The 20,817-nt window shown below is 40.1% G+C and overlaps 1 protein-coding gene across 2 annotated transcripts in view; it reads left to right on the top strand.

Moving 5' to 3' along the window:
* The window catches only part of LOC110463393 (DNA polymerase zeta catalytic subunit-like), a 92,590-nt gene that overhangs the window by 60,040 nt on the left and 11,733 nt on the right, over positions 1–20,817 (top strand). For both annotated transcript variants that reach the window (XM_021517943.1, XM_021517942.1), the window contains exons 12-23: positions 182–279; positions 765–917; positions 2,026–2,263; positions 2,684–2,829; positions 3,087–10,833; positions 11,383–11,422; positions 14,767–15,825; positions 17,021–17,143; positions 18,126–18,721; positions 19,058–19,173; positions 19,376–19,494; positions 20,110–20,228. In XM_021517943.1, the coding sequence (XP_021373618.1) occupies positions 182–279; positions 765–917; positions 2,026–2,263; positions 2,684–2,829; positions 3,087–10,833; positions 11,383–11,422; positions 14,767–15,825; positions 17,021–17,143; positions 18,126–18,721; positions 19,058–19,173; positions 19,376–19,494; positions 20,110–20,228 (10,554 nt within the window). The remainder of the gene's footprint in view (positions 1–181; positions 280–764; positions 918–2,025; positions 2,264–2,683; positions 2,830–3,086; positions 10,834–11,382; positions 11,423–14,766; positions 15,826–17,020; positions 17,144–18,125; positions 18,722–19,057; positions 19,174–19,375; positions 19,495–20,109; positions 20,229–20,817) is intronic.

The raw sequence follows: 20,817 nt of genomic DNA, 5'->3' as shown, positions 1-20,817 counted from the left end.
TATAAAGTATAATTGCCACCCATCACATTTCGCAGTTGATAATGTGTCATAGCTTTGAGAAAAGGGAATAATACAGATATCAGATCTCTCACTTTTGGCTGAAAATGCCATCTTGAATAAACATGATATAACTTACTTCAGTACTGTTGTCTTCTGTTGTAATGTGTTGTTGTGTTTAAAGGGACAGCCAATCTGATACAAATTCTGAGGCTTCTCAGGGCGACGATATAAGCCCTACTCCTGCCCATGAAGTGGACCTACATATGTCACAAACGGAAGGTAAGTTCACTCCCTTCACTTAAATAAGGAATTCTACATGTCACAGTGAGGAGGTAGAGGAATTTTGCATGTCACAGAGAGAAGGTAAGTTTACTCCCTCCACTTACATGAGGAATTCCACATGTCACAGTGAGAAGGTAAGATTTCTCCCTCCACTTACATGAGGAATTCCACATGTCACAGTGAGAAGGTAGAGGAATTCCACATGTCACAGTGAGAAGGTAAGTTCACTCCGTCCACTTAAATGAGGAATTCTACATGTCACAGAGAGAAGGTAGGAACTCAATAATTAAACAAGAAATTACATCTTTCACAGAATGTAAAATCTTAATAAACCGAATCTGCACCTCTGACAAGAGTAATAATATCAGTAGAATTCACTTGATACATAGGACATATATAAGCTGAACAACACACAATGATACTCTTTCTCTGATGTTAGTTATGAGGATATCTTTAATTCTCTTCCTTTCTGTTATTAACAGGTGACTTGTCCAGCTCCCAGGATGCTGTGGTTTTAGAGGAGGAAGAAAAGGTTGCCCCGGTGATCAGTCTGGAATCCATCAAAAGAGTTGTGTCCTTTAGTCAGAGCTTCAGTGAGTCGCCGGCCGAATGTCTGCCGATGTCACAGCCTCAAAGTAAGTACGAGAACAACACTTAAAAAGAGCACCCTAATCCCCATTGTTTTAAAGATGATACATTTACAAAATATTTCTGATGACGTTATTGTGTGATGTATTCAGTGGAGAAGATCAATCTCAAAAATCCCCCCCAAAAAATGTTATAAAAAATCAGCTGTATCAGTGTCGATAAACAAGGTTTCTAAAGGATTTGTCATTCATGATGTTGTGAGCAATAACAGGTTTGTATATGAACACAGATTTACTGGAACAAGAAGATTTGACATCTCAGTGTCAAGCTTGTATTGGTCATCTAAATAAGATCTTCAGTAATATTACATAAATGATGTCCTTTTCGTGGCAACCATTTTCAATACTGATTGTGAATGTAGCTTGTACAGGAACATTTCAACATTTCTCTTTAAATTTTAAGAAGTCTTAAACACGTCTCTAATATATCAAGAAGATTTTGATGAATAGATATGAATTTCAAATACTAGATAATTATTTGAAAGAGGAAAGTCTATTGCTTAAATTTGATATAGACACTTGAAATAGAAATGCTTTGCAAAATCAAGGCTACTGAAAAATGTTACTGGCCGTAGGTCGGTGGTTTTTCTCTGGGAACTCCGGCTTTCCTCCACCACCAAAATCTGGCACGTCCTTAAATGACCATAGCTGTTAATAGGATGTAAAACACAAACAAACCAAACCAAACCTTGGGTGAGGATATTTGACCAGTGTATGCTGGAATAGAGTAGTATAAAGTTTCATTAAGTCTGGAACATTTTTAAGCCAAGGATACTCAATATGTGGAAGTATTTTCAAAATCACTTTTATTGATTACAGTTTCTCATGATAGCTCAAATATCCAGGTGAGGGATACAGACCCTCGAGGCCACTTGTTTTTGGCATTCCAATAAATTTTCCACAAAACCTGGATTATTTATCTATCAGACGAGGAAATCTCATTCATTTCAGCAAAATTTAATACATGTTATGCACAAATATTGCTTTAATATTATGTGTTAGTTTGTGAATTAGAAAAGAAATATAAATCAGTTGGAGATACATGTACAAAAATGACCATTGTTCTTTAAAAAAAACTCTGCATTTTGTTGTACAGGGTCTAGCCAAGGACTTGCTGAGATGTTGGCATCTCTGGCAGAGGAGAGTTCACCAGCATGTTCTCAGGTAGCAGCGTGTCAGCTAGAGGCTCTTGAGGAAGAAGACAGTGTTCTACACAACACGTCTCAGCAACCGGAAAACGACCCTGATGGGATGTCGGAGGATGCAGAGACACTGGAGATGTCACAGAGAATGTGGGGACAGGAGGATGAGGAAGAGCCTGTACAGGGACCAAGGTGAGACAGTCTGTCAGGATACAGCTATAAGTGGTCATCACTTGGTATCGGCAAAGGGTCTGTGTTTCCCTGTCCTTAATGTCAGATTGTATGACTGTTTCATGTCAGATTGTATGACTGTTTCATGTCAGATTGTATGGGTGTTTCATGTCAGATTGTATGACCGTGTTTCATGTCAGATTGTATGACTGTGTTTCATGTCAGATTGTATGACTGTTTCATGTCAGATTTTATGACTATGTTTCATGTCAGATTGTATGGGTGTGTCTCATGTCAGATTGTATGACTGTTTCATGTCAGATTGTATGACCAGGTTTCATGTCAGATTGTATGACCGGGTTTCAGGTCCTATTGTTTTGTTGTGTTTCATGTCCTATTGTTTTGTTGTATTTCATGTCCTATTGTTTTGTTGTGTTTCAGTGGCATTGGTGAGCGAGACTTTAACTGGTCAGGGATGGATGACACTTGGAATGACTCTCAGTTGCATGAAACCAACAATGAAGAGGATGACGATGAGATTGATGAAATTATTCCACAATTTGATGGAGCTGCTGATGAAAAACCAGGTAAAATTTTAAAATCACATCTTAGAAAGGGATACAAACTGTTATATTTTACAATTAAAATAAGGAAAAGAAACTAAAAAACCAGAAACCTATTGATTATTGCAAAAACAAAATTGAAAAGCAAATATTTGAAATGGATTAAAATTGACTAAATATACAACGAATCTTGTTAATATTGAAGAAAGGGGTGTTTTTGTTTAGTTCTATAATTGAAGTTATCAATATGTGTTTTATACATAATAAATGTGTTTTTTCAGCAAAATCCAAAGCCAAGAAAATGCAGGAAGTTTCTGGACCTGTCATGCCTACCTTCAACCAGATGGGACAACAGGGTCAGGGCCATCAACCATATCAACAGAATCAAGGCCAATATCAAAACCAATCCCAGCAAATGATGTTTGAAGATAATTCCCAGTTTATGTATGGGAATCCGGGAAACTCATCAATGCAGTATAATCAGGGATACCAACAACAGCAGGGGTATGGCTGTAACTATGGCATGGATAACAGCTACGGAAACCATGGTGCTGAAAACTATGACAGCAGTAGATGGGGTCAAAACTTTCAACAGCTACAGGAAATGTCACCTCCACAGAATAACATGTCCATGTCCTGGGGTCAGGGAAACCAGGGCTGGGGAGGGGATAACTCTATGTCTAGCCCTAGTCCAGCACAGCACATCCCTAGGGTAGAGCACCAGTCTACTACAGACACTGTCTTGTCACCACTAGAGACAGTCAACTCACCAGTGCTCCACTCGCCCCATTCCTCTCTGCAGTCACCACTGTCCACACGACAGTCACCTACCCTGCAATCACCCTCAGCCTCCATGCCTTCGCCGCAGTCTCTCGCAACCATGCAGCCACTGCAACCCCTGCAATCCCCCACAGCAACTTCAACCAACACCTCGCTGGACACCAGTGACAGCAGGGGCTCTCAGCTCACGCCCATGCAGCCCGCTCCAATGTGCATGGGTGACTACTCTAGTGCTGACAATCATGGCTATAACAACTATAACCAGACCTTTTATGGGAACCAGTCCAGTGGGGACTTCAACACAGGGACATATATGAACCAGTACAACCAGGTAACAGATCAACAGGGTGGAGGACAAATACCACAACAGAATTACAGTCATGGTGGTTACCAATACAACCAATATCATGGAAACCACCAACAATTGCAGTCACATCCAAACCAACAACAATGGCCACAGCAATTCCATGGCAACCAGGCACCAATGCAGGGGCAGTCACACGGTAGGAAGAAGCAAGGCAATCAGAATGCTGGAGGGAAATGGACCAATGCTAATAAAAGTACAGCAAAGAGAGGCAGGAAAACTAAAAAAACACAGCCTTTGCTGGGCACACCACAGGTCAGTTCAGTGTCATTAAAGACCGTCCCAGGCCAGGTTTCAACTAATAAAGTCAGAGCTCAGCCATCAGATGAACAGACCACTAAACCCCAGAGTACCCTAGAGAGACTTTTGCTTGGGGATGAGGATGAGGACTGCTTGAGTCTGACAGAGCCTGGGCAGAGGAGTGTTAGTCGGTGTTCCAATATATCCACAGCTTCCTCGCGTACGTCTGTTGGACCAACAACACCTAATGTTGGCCCACTCACCTCGCCCCTATCGCCATATGATGTTAAAGGCCAACCCCAGAAAGTTGCTGATCTACTCACTCAGGTGAAGCCTTCCAGTCAAGACTTGCACAGGCGGTCATCCTTGGGGGAGAATACTTTAGATTCTAGTCAGTTATCAAATTCATCTCTTCTTGGAAGTCAGGAAGATTTGTTCATGGATACATCATCAAAGTCACAGTCATCAGTGTTATCATCTCCTGTTCAGGACATGGCCATTGCAAATTCATTTTCAAAACCATCCTCTCAGACATCACAGAGTCCAAAACTTAACAACCAAAGTAATTTTCAGGGATCTGCTGTCACTGCAGGAAGCCAACAACAAGGAAAGAAATCTGACACATTTTCCTGTCTTCAAAGTCTTCAAAGTCTGGTCTCCAGTGTCAACAAAGACCCTCGTTTTGGTGTCAATGTTCATCAGGAGGGACAGTTAGGAAATTACCAGTCACCAGGTCAAGGTCAGCCATCTCAAAGTCACCAAGCTCATGGTCAGTTATCACAAGGTCATCAATCACAAGTTCATCCAGTTCAAGGTCACCAGCCTCAAAGTAATCCATCTCAAGGTCACCAATCACAAAGTCATGTATCTCAAGGTCAACCAATTCATAAAGGTCATCCACAAACTCAACAAGGTCATCAGAGCCACCAAAGTCATTCTGGCCATCCTGATCTTCATGGCAATATAGGCTTTCAGCAGTTCTCTCCTCAGTACAAACAGATGTGGAGCGATTCTCAGTCTAGCATGAACACATATCATCAGCAGCCCCATAATTCAGGTCATCAACAATTCAATCCATACTGGAATAGACAAGACAGGATTCAAATGTCTCAAGGTAACTATTCACCTGTGAGTAATACTAGTAATCCACCCTATGGCATGAAGGAGTATAGCACATCAACCCATGGCTCTATGAAGTTTCCAGGGAGTATGAGACATCCAACATCAGCACAGTCTGTGGGAACACAGTCACCAGCAGGGAGGCTGTCACCTAAGCTTGTTCGGTCACTCTCTGTTATCAAAAAACGTGGAAGACCGCGAAAGTATGATACACCTTCAAATGTACCAAATTCAACGTTTCCACTAACTCCCCAGAGTCCAACCCCCACACAGCCTAGGAGTAGGTCTAACTCTGTTGTGGACAAGATTCCTATAGTAAAGTCAGCAGCTTCTAATGCTTCATATACATTTTCATTTCAAGTGCCAACTCCAGTATTCAAACGTTTAAAATTCCACAAGAAAAGGCCGTTGGACAGTTCAAACACGGTTAAATTTGTCAGAATGCATCCAATGGATGCTAGGCGATATAGCTTGTTGAAAATTGGACGGGAAATTGTGAAAACACAAAACTTATCAACCCTAGACATAGAGAAGGCCATAAAACGTATTCGTGCACAGAATATAGCCAGCTGTACCAAGACACAAGCTGCATATTCAGACACTGGTGAGCAGCCTGTTTCTGATAATCAGAAGAATGCTCCTACAGATATGTCTTACATGCACCATCCAGGCAATACTCTAGCCCAAGATCTGTTTGGAGTTGTACCAGAACCCAGGATGTCTGATAACTCAGGGCCAAATGCACCATGCCAACAACCAATTCCAAAAATTTTATCATCCACAGAAACTACAACAGATTTTACCAAAAAATGTGATACTGGAGAAAACCATGTTGAAGAAAACCATGCTGGAGCAAGTCCACAAAACCAGTCATTGAAAGCTAAGTTATCTGAGAACATCAGCAATCTACACCTGAAGAAAATGTTGCATGAACGTATGGCTATCAAAGATGGAAATAGACCTTGTACCTACACAGGCAGTCCAAATTTCTCTGATGAGTATAGAGGCCGACCTCAACCAACCCATCATACCATCAGCAGGGAGGGCCAGGAATCCAGGGGAAACATGTCAAATCAGCCAAGACCTGAGCCTGTTCAGGGACATAATTCCAGGTCACCACCATCATCTACAATAAAAATGTGCCAATGTGATATGGGAAAATGCATGTGTCCAAAAGAACAGGATGATATTGCTCAAAATGACCAGAAAATGGATGAAAATGACATGAAAAATGGAATGGAGGAAAGTCTTCCTGCTCAAGGTTTAAAAGGTGGATCTCAGACACCACAGAAAAGTTTCTTCAGTCAGTTTCAGAATTTCTTAAGCAAAGGATACAGTTCGTCTGATTCTGATACCGGGAAATCTCAATGCAAGGAAACGATTGCCTCAAAGGAACGATTACCAAAACAAGAAAATGGAGATCAACAAAACAAGACTTGGGATGATCCTCAAAATTCTCAAAACTCTGATTTTACTGCTAACCATAAAAATGAAAAGGGATTTCATTCTACTCAAAATAATGGATGTCCTGGTAATAATGGAGAGCATGTGACAGGTGATAATGCTGCAGACTTCAAGTCAAGTGATTTTAATTCAGGAGGTCACAGGTCAGGAGGGCAAGTAACAAAAGGTTACGTGCATGAGGGCCACATATCAACAAGTGAAAGGCCAGGAGGAAACACATTCAGAAATCACATGCCTGAAAGCCAGATGTATGGAAATCAGAGGGCAGATGGTCATATAACAGAAAGAACCATGATGGGTGGTCATGGGCATCCAGGTCAAATGCCAGTGGATCATATGCAGGGTCAAATGTCAAGTCAGATGCCAGGAGGTCACATGTCAAGAGGTAATTTCCAAGAAGGATATATGATGAGAGGTCATGCACCAGGGAGCGTACCTAGAGTTCATGTTCCAGGGAGCGTACCTAGAGGTTATGTTCCAGGGAGCGTACCTAGAGGTCATGTTCCAGGAAGCGTACCTAGAGGTCATGTTCCAGGGACGATACCTAGAGGTCATGTTCCAGGGACAATACCTAGAGGTCATGTACCAGGGAATAATCCACCTAGAGGGTATATGCCAAATAGTCGAATGCCTGGATCCAACATATCTTGGGATCACATGCCAGGTCGAGTCATCACAAGTCAAATGCCAGTAGATGACTTGTTAAGAGGGAATGAAGTAAATGGTAATAAGAGAGATGAATCTGGGAACAGCATACCAAAGTCTGTACACAACTTACCTCCAATTGCTGCAAACTCAACAGAGATGGAAAAGATTGAAAAACAGAACACCGGTAATTTTTTAGGGCTTAGTGACCAGGGGGGCTGTCCCTCTGGTCACAAAACTCAATTGCCTGAGAAGAAAGATTTTCACAGAGCTGGCCATCCTAGTGTCACACCAAGAACTGGGGTGCGCGAATATTCTCACAGTAGAAACATTTTTGAAAAACTTTTGAATTCTAAAATCTTAAGTGATGACACTGAACCATTTGTTAATAATGTTCAACAAGAACAGCAAAGAGATGAGCTACAGGATATGAATATTAATGATCATGTGACCAAATTCACACATTCTAAATTCCATCCACAGAAGAATGATCATGGAAATGAGTCACCCACTAAAGTCCCTTCTTATGGGGGTAAGCATAGTGCTAATTTTAGTAATATCATTGAACAGGTACTCATGACATCAGCGTTGAAGGACAAATTAGACGATAAACATGACAGGAAAATGTTCCAAAGAGATAGAGTTGATGGGGGGTGTTTAGTGTCAGCTGCTGTAGGTGTACACGCCAATGAAGGACTTCAGGACATAAGACTCAATGACAAAAATCTGAAGGTCATCAGGCGAAGGAATCTCTCCACAAAGAGGAGGTTCAAGATCACAGCTAATGGCCACATTCACAATGTGTCTCCTGTTATAGACCCAGATGGGGAGGAAATCCAGAATGTCATACTGAAGGATGTCAATCTGACAGAGGCATCAAATGGAGTCCTAACTCCAATCACCAGCCAGACACCTGTCGCAGGTCGCAGTCCAATACGTCACAACTGTAATGGTCTTGGCCTAGAAAACTACAAACTGTTTGATTCAGATATCATCTGTAGTCGGAACGAACTGGAAGCCAAGTTAAGAACACTAAAGAGTGAGTTAGAACTCCAACCTTGTCAGTCTGTCAAAAATTACTGTCTGGCTGAGAATGACCTTACCCGTCAAGGTCGAATGGAATCGCCAATCTCAGCATCTTGGTCAGGGCTGTCATCGCGGACAACTTCTAGAAAGGATTCTTCAGAAAGTTCAATGAGTGCTCCTGACATATCTAAAACACAGCTGAAACCACGGAAAAGGAAACTGTCCTGTCTAGCAAGAGATGGAAAACAAAGTCACAGACTTTCCTGCCAAGGAACCAAAGCAACAAGTACTGAAAACTCGGGGAGTGATATGGATTACACATTTGAGAAAGAAAATAAAGAATTAAAAAGAACAAAACGTAAGAAGAAGAAAAAGGAGGTGGCAGGAATAGATTACATTGTGATTGGAAGGTTCAAAGGTCATCGTAAAATGGCAGTGTGCCTAGAAAGACTTGAGATTGGTCAAGATGAAAGTGTAAATGTGAATGACTTTTTAGTGACACAACAAAAATGCCTGAATCACTCTATCAACAACAGAACTTCAGACTTGGCCAGTGGAAAGGAACAAGACTTATACATAAACCAGTCATCACGCTGCCACCACAGCAGGAAATGCAGTAGTGATAGTTCTGAAGAATCTTCGTATCAGTCTTCTTGTCAGTCATCTCCTGAAAAAAATCCAAGTTTGAGAGCAGAAACCTGTGATGACTGGTCAAACGATAGTAAAGAGCAGCAGGCTGATATTGATTCTGATGATCCTAAATCATCTAAAAGCAATAGAAAGAAAAAGAAGCTTACCAGAAACCAGAAACTTCAGATAGCCTTCCTGAGTAAAAAATCACGCCGCAAGAAAACACCTAGTGGTGGGAAATTGATGAACAGTCTTTCTTTACTTCATGAAGCAACAATAGCGAATCTGAACGACACTAGACTTTCTTACAATGAAAACACTGAGGACATCAAGGTCAGATATGAAGATGCCATGTTTAGGATGTCTTTCCTTTCATCTTCTGATTCAGACAAGGGAAATATTTCACCTCCTCTGCCTTTGTCCCCGGAGGAGCTAGCACGTGACCATCAAGGTCTGACACGCTCAACATCAGAGGCTCAGAGTCCTGTCTTGCCTGCCAGTGATAACAGTCTGTCACCCATCTACTCTACAATGCAAACAACTTTGAGGATGAAAAACTCCTCAGGAAGTGATTTGTCCCCAGTTTATCAGCCACTTATGAACCAGGTCACTATGTGTGATGCTGACTTCAAGCCATTTTCATCAGTGAGTCTGAGAAGTCCTTCCTCACAAACTCCAGCATTTGGTCTTGGTCAGGATGATAGGGTGGCCACGTCTTTCATAGACTTCAATTCAGGGAACAGCAAAGATTGCGATGAATCACAGAATTCAAACTCGAGTGAAAATTGTTCAAAAAAAAACAAGTTAAAGGAAGCGGTGATCAGATTGACACCATTATCAGCGGCAGACATTGAGAACTTTTGTGGGAAGTCAAATGAAGCCAATCCCTCAAACCTGGAGAGAGTTAGTTCTTCAGTTTATGAGAAACAAAGCTCAGGATCTTCAAGTGAAGGATCCAACTCACCACCAGACCTTGGACCTCCAAACATACCTAAATATCCCAAGACTGGTCCTACTAATGACAACTCAAGATCTCCACCTCTTCTGCTGTCCACATCATCACCGAACACATCTCAGATACTCAGGACACCTCAAAACCACATCGGGTTTGGCTTGTACGAGCACAAATCCCCAGTAAGTAGTTGCAGTAATGGGTCGCTCAATGTTGTCCACAGTGATCGGTTCAGTGATATCAGTGATGATGAAGAGGATCTGCACCTACAACTGGAGGTTAATGATGAGGATAATCAAATAACTAGTAATAGTGAGGAGGAGACGGCTACCTCGTCACCATGGATACCAGATTCATCCAAGGTGAATGGTGGAGGTGTACCTTGTATGTCCGAATCAGGATCTGACAGGGATATGCCATCTCTTGTCAAAGAAATGATCAGCATTGAAACAGTGGACAACTGTGTGTGTGTTGACAGTTTAGTGAGGAAATGTGTCGGACAAGATGATGCCTATCCTTCAAAATATTCAGCTGGCCCTTTGAAAGATTCCAATTCAAGTCAGTCATTAGGGACAAGTTTTAAAAATTTAGAAAATAGAAATTTGGATAACAACACGAAACAGTCATATCCCAGTGAAGAAAATGAAAGAAATTTCAATGAAGGAAGATGTTGCAAAGTGTTGACTCCAGATATTTTACCACCCAGTCGGAAAATGGTGCAGAACACCGCCACTAGTCATGGGTTGAACTCGACAGAGATTGTAGGGGCCTACTGCAGTAATCCAGAGGATTTACCAGAGCGACCAAGGTAAGCAGGAGGTATTCAATTAATCATCTGGTAAAGTCGAAATGAAGCCACATGTCAGCTGTTAGTCTAATATCCCTGCAGATTCTGTTACAGAATCCAGTTTAATCATTTTTGTAGAAAAGGAGACCTATTTTCTAGTATATTTTACAGATGTGTTATTTTTGGTACACTGTTCAGTATTTGTTTATTATTTATTATTTAAACATCATATTTGATATTGTACCCAAATCTTTGTTTAATCTTGCTTAGATATGAAGAACAGAAACAAATATCTTTAAAATATTGTCAAGCCATGTAAATGAAAAGCTGATTAGCGTACATGTTAAAGCAAACATCTTGCTATTTTTTTAGAGTAAAGTTGGTTGATGGTTCTGTTAATGTCTTGGGTATAGTATCAAATTGATAACTATATTGTATTATAAAGCTTTTCTTTATCAATGAAACTTTGACAAATGTTGATCTTCATCAGTGCAAATTTCTTTTTTATCTTTTCTATGAAAGAAAGTATAATAGCACGATTGATTTGCATGCTTTTTGTGTCCTTTGTAGGGAACTGGGTGGGCGAGTATTAGAAGTTCAGTCTACCAGGGTGAGCCAAATAGTCATCTAAAATCTCTTCTATATCTTCAGTCAGCCTTATTCTGTATCTATTTGTCAAAAAATGTTAAATACTGAAAAAAGAGACATTTTCAAGATTATTTATTTGAAAAGTGTTATGACTTCTTACTGTGAACCAAGTATAATTTGTAGGTAGGAGAAATGTAGATTTTTATGTGAATACATTTCATTAGCTTCTTACTGCTTGATCTTGTAATGTTGCAATCAAATTATTTTATCAAACATAACTGCATGAAGTTGTCTGCCCTTTTGTAGAAGCAGCTATAATGATCTATATGTATTCTTATATTCTAAGATGTTATTCTAATCATCTAATAATGTTATTCTAATCATCTAATAATGATGATCTAATGGAAATTCAAGCAATTGCTTTTTTCTATTTTGTTCATATATTCCATCTTGAAAAAGCTGATAAACTTACAATGGTTTGAGTATTGAGGTTATAATCAGAACTGCCCCCATCCTTGACTGGGCTGTCACAAGTCCAAACATCAGCAAACCTTAGTTATGTATGCCGTGTGTTCATGCTGAGCGACTGAAGGTTTTGAGGAATAGTACACATTAGCATGACGTTATGGTTTTGCTTGTGCATAGCAGATTTACTTCTAGCTCACTTGCAGGCACAAATTGCTTCAGTGCCTTTAAGCTTATGTCATGGCAAAGCATCCGTCTGTCAACATTTTCATTTCTTCACCAGAGCTTTTAATAAAGGTGGCCAAACCTGATGCAAATTTTCCTGAAACAATGCTAACAAAGTGCTGTTCAGGAACAATTCAGTATCCATGGTCACTACCCAAGCCTCTGTAACGTTTACCCCTTTGTTAGTTTCGCCATGTTAATCTCTTAATCAAATTAAGTACAAAGGGGGGAAATACCTCATTCAGATGAAGCCATTATCTAACTAGAGGTTCTGCAATCTCACTAATGCAAAATTAAAAAAACCAATACTGATCATTTCTCAAAGTTAAAGCCCCTGACAAAAAATTTAATACCATGTGAGCTCTTTAGTCCCCCTGAGCCTATTGTTTGCATGTAGTTGATTGATCAGTTGTTTTCCTGTGTTTTGTATTCATTCTATTATACAGTTATTAGCCCCCCTGGCCGAAGGGCAAGTGAGCTTATGCTGTGGCGCAGCGTCCATTGTCCGTCATCGTCGTTAGTCGTCCGTCGTCAACTTTTTCTTTAAAACGCATCTCCTCCTAAATGCTAAAGAGGATTTCAACCAAATTTAGTCTGAAGCATCACAAGGGGAGGGCAATCATTTCTTAAATAAATGAGGTTGGTTTGACTCCTGGGGCCAGGGGGATGGGGCCCTGAAGGGGAACTTAGCTAAATTTGCTTTAAAATGCATCTCCTACTTAACGCCAGTGAGGATTTCAACCAAATTTAGTCTGAAGCATCACAAGGGGAGGGCAATCATTTCTTAAATAAATGAGGTTGGTTCGACCCCCTGAGGCCAGGGGGGGGGGGCCTGAAGGGGAACTTAGCTTCTCCGACGAAACGAGAAGATTTCAACCAAATTTGCTCTGAAACTTCATTTGGGGAGAGCAATCATTTCCTAAATAAACGAGACTAGTTCAACACCTGGGGCTAGGAAAACCGGGCTCCAAACAGGAAAATTATCTAACATTTTGCTTTAAGATGCTAATACTCCCTAATTGCCTGAGTGGATTGTACAAAATTTGTGAGCTTATGCCATACAGTGGCATCCGTCGTCTGTCCGTCTGTCGATGGAATTTAACTAAATTTGACTGGAAGCATCCCTAGGTGGTGGGGATTTAAAATTGTACAAAGGGTTGGGCTGCCCCCCAGGGGGCTGTCCGTCTGTCGATGGAATTTAACTAAATATGACTGGAAGCATCCCTAGTTTGTGGGGATTCAAAATTTTACAAATTGTTGGGCTGTCCCCCCAGGGGGCTGTCCGTCTGTCGATGGAATTTAACTAAATATGACTGGAAGCATCCCTAGTTTGTGGGGATTCAAAATTGTGCAAATGGTGTGGCTGTCCCACCAGGGGGCTGAGGGGCGGGGCCAAAAGGGTTATTTGGCTATATTGCTACAAATGACTTCTTCTGTAGAACTATTCACTGGATATCAATCATATTTAATCAAAAGCATTCATGGGAGGCAGGGATTCAAAATTGTACAAATGGTGTGGCTGACCCACCAGGGGGCTGAGGGGCGGGGCCATAAGGGTTATTTGGCTATATTGCTTTAAGCGACTTCTTCTCTGGAACTAAGAGATGGATATTAACCGTGTTTGACTGGAAGCACCCCTAGGTGGTGGAGATTCAAAATTGTACAAATGGTGAGGCTGACCACACAGGGGGCTGAGGACGGGTCCAAAAGGGGTCAATTTGGCTATATTGCTATAAACAACTTCTTCTGTAGAACTATGCCATGGATATCAATATAATCATATTTGGTCAGAAGCATTCATGGGAGGCAGGGATTCAAAATTGTACAAATGGTTGGGCTGACCCCCCGGGCTAAGGGGTGGGGCCAAACTATTACTTGGAAATGGTTGAGATCCCCACCATATAACCATATATACAATTGCAGAGTATAAAGAGAAGAATGCACATTTGCTTCCAGGATGGCCCTAGGGTCTGGCCCCACCCTTGGAGACATAGTCCCTGGGCCATAACTTTAAAATGGTCAAGATCACCACCGTAAAAATATATATACAAATGCTGGGCATAAAGAGACAAATGCAGTCATGATATTAGAATAGACCCTGGGGTCTGACCGAAGCCCTTGGTACCTAGTTTCTGAGTCACAGCTTGGAAACAGTTGAGATCCCCACCCCATAACCATACATAAAATTGCTGGACATGAAAAATCTAATACAGATATGCTACAAGGATTGGCCTTGGGGTCTGGCATATTCCCTTGGATCTCATTTGGAAAATATTTTGCCATGATTGCTTAGATATCCAGGTGAGCGATACAGGCCCTATGAGCCTCTTGTTATGGTTTTTCATACTTTAATTCTTTATATCTTATAAGATTTGATTGGGTTAAGTCTAGGTCAATTCTTTATGTCTGATAAAGTTTAATTGGATAAACTGTAGGAAAATTCCTTTATATCTTTTAAGGTTTGATTGTGTAAACTGTGAGTAAAGTCAGTATTTGATTAGAGTTTGTTCTAATGAATGGAATTAAAATTATATTGACACATCTTAATATAACAATTAAACAGTTAAAAGATTTAAGCATAGCTAGATCTTGTGTTAAGAGGTTTCCCTACCCACTATATTAGTGTACACTGTTAGATAGGAAGGGAAGTACTTCAACTTTAAATTTCCATTTCAGGTGAAAGACTTTGACGAGTTTTGCAATTATACAGAGTGTGAAGGGCTACTGACTTGGAGGAACAGGATGATGGCACACGACCAGATAATTCTTAGTCAGTCAGAAAATGAAACACTAATGAACAGAATAGAAAAAGATCCACAACTTCGCTATGCACTTCTGGGTGATAGATCTGTTATTATTTCCCCTTGTAATCTACCCCCAAGTACAGACAGTGTTAAGAAATGGATATGTGGGAGGAAAGTTTGGAAAGATTTGAAGAATAAGGAAAAACAGTTTAAAATCGATATAAACAAAAAGACAGATGAAAAAAGACATTATGAGAGACATGTAGAAAATTCTGAAAATAGAAGTTTTGGATATCAATCAAGTTTAGGTAAAACACTGACCAAAGAAGATGATAAAATTAATCAGACAGATATAATTGACACTTGTGGGCAACACAGCAAGCCCTTGTCTGAAACAATAGATCAGAATGACACAACCAATGAAGACACCAAGGACAGTAGGCAACAGGACATCCCCCGAGCGCTGTTTATGGATGGAGATAGTCACGGCTCGGATGATGATGAGGAGGACGACGACGAAGTGATCGGCCCTTCTCCACCCTCGGGTTTAAGGTTGTCCCAGTTTTCGAGGTCCAGAATCACTAGTTCCCAGTCTAAGAACTCACCTGTGTTGAGCCACAGCACACCTTTGACTGAGACTGAGGTTTTGAAGGATGACCTTGGTCACACACCTGTGACCCCAGCCTCTGTAGTAGTTCACTCACCTTTGATGCCAGGGATCATGTCTGGGGTGTATAATGACAACCTCACAAACACACCCGTGCATGGTAGGCGAATATCACATCTCTTTAACTCGGCATCCACACCGGTAACATCAGGAAGCAAACCTTGTGCTACAAGTACTCCGAGTGAGAACGGCAAATTGCAGGCTGTCAGCGCAGATAAAACTCCTGGTATATTTGCCACACCAAAAAGGGTGCCACTACCCCGGAGAATATCATCTAACACACAGAAGTCCCTACAGCAGGCTCTCCAGTCATCCCAGTTACAGGTAAACCTAGCTGACATAGTAAATAAGGTATTCTGATCGGTATACACTTGCACCGCATATATAAGGTATATCGGGAAATGTTCGCTGCAGTTTGATTTTTGCCTTTTAGCCCTCATTACGAATTTATCATTACAGCAAATATAAGTTAACAGCATAATGTACATAGTAGATAATGTGAAGAGCGAAATTAACACTGAGTAAAAATTGGGGGGGTTTTGGCGAAAGTTTGACTGGATGAAATTTCCCTGTATACGGTACATTTGTATTATAAGACTCATCATGCCCAGGGATGTAGGATAGGGAAATTCCACCCAAGGGGTTTTCAAATTTGGTAAAACCCGAGGCTTTAGATTTGAAAATCCTGAGGAAGGAATTTCCCTATCCTACAACCTTGGGCATGAAAGAGTATTTTTCTCTCATTCCAACCACCAGAGTGGCCACCATTTTGAAAATATCAATTTTTTTCTACTGAGCTTTTTAGACAAAATCGAATTAGCCAGCAATATATAGCATATGCCATATTTGCAAACGATGTGTGTGCAGAAAAATTGATCACATCTTTCTAACGTGTACGGTCAATATATCGTAAAAGGTTTTAATTTCATCACGTCGCCTTTTCCGCATTGCGGCATCAGAGAATTCCAAATTTGTGACGACACGTCATTGTTGAGCCATTGTGATGTCACATCACGTGAAATGGGGTGTAAGATAGAAATTTCCTACACCCCTTTCTTACCCTGGACAGCTCTATCTTACACACAGGGAAATGAGAGAAATACATATACATAATTCAAAAGATTAAATCCCCATGTGAAGTGGGTAAATAAAGAAGAAATAAGGTATAATGACCAATTTCAAAACACACGAAATGTGTTTTGAAGTTGGTTGTAATACCTTATTCTTTCTATATATTGTATGTATAATAAATGAAAGCAATCCAATATTACAGTTTGATTATTTAAAAAATAAATCAATAAAATTGTTGTTTATTGCAAATTCGGTGCATACCATCAGCACGTATCTGACAATTTAAAGCATTTAAAAAGGATGGATCGATTCAAAGAAATGGAAAATAGTTCACTTTAGATTTTTGTTTGTACATTCCATGATACTGAAACCTACAATAATTTCTAATCTTTGTTACAATGATATTTTGATCACAATTATTTAACAGACATGTTGATTCTGTTTTCAGCAATTTGCTACTCCAACAGACCAGAAGGGTCACACGTCACAGATAGATGGTCCCACTCCACAAAACTCGTTTGGGTTCAAGGTCAGCCAGGACAACCTGAAAGGAGCTAAGGCGCTCCATGAGGTGTGACAACATTTAACTACCTCTACACCTCTCCTCATCAATCTCTACACCTCTCCTCATCAACCTCTACACCTCTCCTCATCAACCTCTACACCTCTGCTCATCAATCTCTAAACCTCTCCTCATCAACCTCTACACCTTTCCTCATCAACCTCTACACCTCTCCTCATCAATCTCTACACCTCTCCTCATCAACCTCTACACCTCTCCTCATCAATCTCTACACCTCTCCTCATCAACTTCTACACCTCTCCTCATCAACCTCTACACCTCTCCTCATCAATCAAACACTTCTTGGGTTGTGTCTCAAAAATTCCATTTTTGTAGAAATGCCCAATGAAATATATACTGTAAAAGCATAATATTTTGTGGGGGATTGTATTTTGTTTATTCCATGGTATTATAAAAACCACAAAATATAATCCCAACGAAATTTNCCACAGTAACTTGTCGGTTACTCCTCCTTAACTAACAGGTGGATTTCATTGAAACTTTGCATGAATGATTGGTATCTTATGTAGTTGTGCGCTGACATTAATTTGGAATTTCAACCCTTTTTGATTGAGTTATGCCCCTTTGTGCAAATCGAATTTGTCCCCTTACAAAAACAAGGAAATTTAACCCCAACAAAAATATATGCTTTTACAGTATATATATTTGTCTGTAGTTCTAGGTCACAGAGTAGTCATGTTATCATTACACAATAATTGAAATATTTTTGAAGACAACATATTGAAATATATTATCGCAATAAAGGCATGTCTATTTCATTATAGTCTCCTAATATAAAAACAAGAAAATTTCATATTTTGATCCATTAAATGTTAATTATTTTTAAATGCAGCACATTAATTTGGTATGTTTATCTAGCATGTACTAAACACTTAATCCAACAGACCAAAAACATCCATAATAACTTTCGTCTTTATGACATAAACAAAACGTGTGTCATTGTAAACTATTTAGATATGTTTTGTTTTAGGTACAGAACCTAACAGTCCTAAGTCTGGAACTACATGCTGAGACTAGAGGTGACCTTCGACCTGACCCAGATGTCGATGCTGTTAAGGCTGTGTTCTACTCCATCTCCAATGATGTGGACCCAGCCAAGGGTAAGACGCAGGTCACTGGAATCATCATTGTGGACCATGTCTCTGCAGACGCAGAAAGGGCGCTGAAAGACAGAAGAAACGGAAGGATAAACTCTCGATCCCCGTCTCCCTCACCTATACCATCTGGATCTAACTCGGCTAGGTCAAGGTCTCCTCAGTCTTGTAGTTCTAGGTCACCAAAAGCATCTACTTCAAGGTCAAGGTCACCTTTGCCATCCACCAGTAAATCACCCCAACCTTCAACTTCAAAACATAGGAGTCCATCACCGAAACCATCCACTCCCAGAGGAAGGAGGACAACGGCCAAAGGTTCCGTCACCCCTCCACCTCGTGATTATGACAGTACTGAAAATATACCCAACACATTCTTACAGAGGTCAGGAATTGACCTTTGTGACCTTCAGGTGACCTATGTTAGGGATGAGGAGGAGTTGTACACTGTGTTTTTGGAGGATCTTATTGCAAAGTAAGTTTATTTTACTACTGTTCTTGATAAATCCTTAGTTCTATTGACTCAAATTGTTGATGGGCTGTAAAACAGTACTAGAACAAATGGACACTATGTTTGTAATTCAATTGGTATTATGGAAGGAGTTTAATCTTTTTCTCATGCTTGTTTTTCACTAATCCTTGTCGAGTTGTATACATGCTGAGCAAAAAACATGTGTTAAAAACCATGCAGTTATGATAAGTTATGCTTGCTAAAATTCAAAGTGAGTTTTATATTACATTAATGATAAATATCAGAACCTTTGTATACCTTATTGGTTCATGTTGTAATAGTAAAGCATAATATTTTAAGGTGGGACCCTGACATTCTGGTGGGCTATGAGATACAGAACTTTTCCTGGGGATACCTGCTACAACGGGCATCACATCTCAGCATACCTCTGTGTTCCAAGCTCTCCAGAATACCAGGTAAGTCGGTATACATCTAAGTTCTACAGAGTTCCAGTTAACAAATACCTGTGTGACAATGATAACCATTTGGGAACGAAAACAATTACTTTGTACAATCCATGCCAAATGTTACACAGTTCTACCTACCGTAAAATCCCAAATTATGTCAATGCTTGATGATGGTTGAATATAACAATTTAATTCCTTGTTTCTCTTTCAGGGCAGAAAACAGGAAGTCACTTCAGTGCAACGAAGGATGAGTATGGGGCTGACCACATGTCAGAGATTCATGTTGTCGGACGGATTGTACTCAACCTGTGGCGATTACTTAGGCATGAGGTGAAGTCTGAAAAAAATAACATTGTTTGGTCGTATTGTAGCCCATATCATTATGTAGGATCCTCATTCTTACCCTTTTTATGTTGTATGCTAAGGTTTAACATGTATTATTGTAGCATATACAAAGGGATGGATGCCAAAGTTATCCCCCTTTCCAACATAGATCGTTTTTTCCCCATTCCCTTTCGTAAATCTTGACAGAAAACATAAAAGAAAATAACCAGTCTTGTTTGGCCCTATTAATATTCATATTTGTGGCTAGAGCAGAGTGCATTCTATTGTCATGTACTTAATTCTGAGATTAAAGAGTAGTTTCCATGGCAGTGCTTGTGTTAAAGTATTATGGTATATGAAGGATGCAGTAGCATTAAAAGTAGAGTTCACCCCAGTGCTACATCACTTTACTGATGCTGCTTGTAAGCTCAAGACATATTAGATATGATTGCATAACCAGAAATTTTGCATTGTTTGTTAAAATAACTTTTTTATGGAACCTCGTTTTATATTTAAAAAAATAACACCTTTATGAATATAAAGTAGTGAATTGTAGTTTTACAATCTTGAACAGAACCTGCACCAGAAGTCATGTATGTATAAAAATCCTTTTGTTTGTAGGTCACATTGAACATTTATTCCTATGAGAATGTGTGTTTCCATGTCCTTCACCAGCGTGTGCCTCGGTTCTCCTTTAGGACATTGTCCAACTGGTTCAATCACAGAACTCACTTGTACAGGTAGGTGACAGTGGTTTATGGTTAAGCTTCTCACAAAGATTGGCGTGTTAATGAATCATATCGGAATAACGTTCTGTGCTACGTATATTTGTATCGATGCCAAGTTATTACAGCAAGTGAAGCTGGAGGATAAACAAGATTCTTTGTGTAGCTTTGATGAAAAAAGTAAGATGTGTTGTAGAATTTCGCATTCAATCAGAGAAGCTACTAGCTGATGAAGTTATACATTTTACTTTTCTAACATAACTCGGCTCAAAGTACTAGACATTTCTCACTGACTCATTAGTTTGAATTAAATTTGGGGAGACTCCCCATTAGATGTAGTCTGGTTATCTCTTCTTTTGAATTTCAATTACTCTTATGGTTGGACAAGTGAATTCCACCATTTAAGAAACTTGGGGTACGCAGAACTTCACCGACATTCACAGGCTGTCATTGGATCTCATTTTCCCTTGTATTTGCCCATTAGTATACAGTTAAAGTATGGGCTTAAGAAACATAGCAAGTTCTTGGTTCTCAGAGACCTGGTCTATTTGCCAATGCAAAGCTGAAGGAAATTGGCCTGCTCAAGGGAACCAGGAACTTGTAT

This window comes from Mizuhopecten yessoensis, unplaced genomic scaffold (assembly GCF_002113885.1).
Source record: "Mizuhopecten yessoensis strain PY_sf001 unplaced genomic scaffold, ASM211388v2 scaffold10901, whole genome shotgun sequence".
Classification (NCBI taxonomy): Eukaryota; Metazoa; Mollusca; class Bivalvia; order Pectinida; family Pectinidae; genus Mizuhopecten; species Mizuhopecten yessoensis.
The sequence above is the reverse complement of the archived record's forward strand: the minus strand, read 5'-3'. Positions and strand labels throughout refer to the sequence as shown.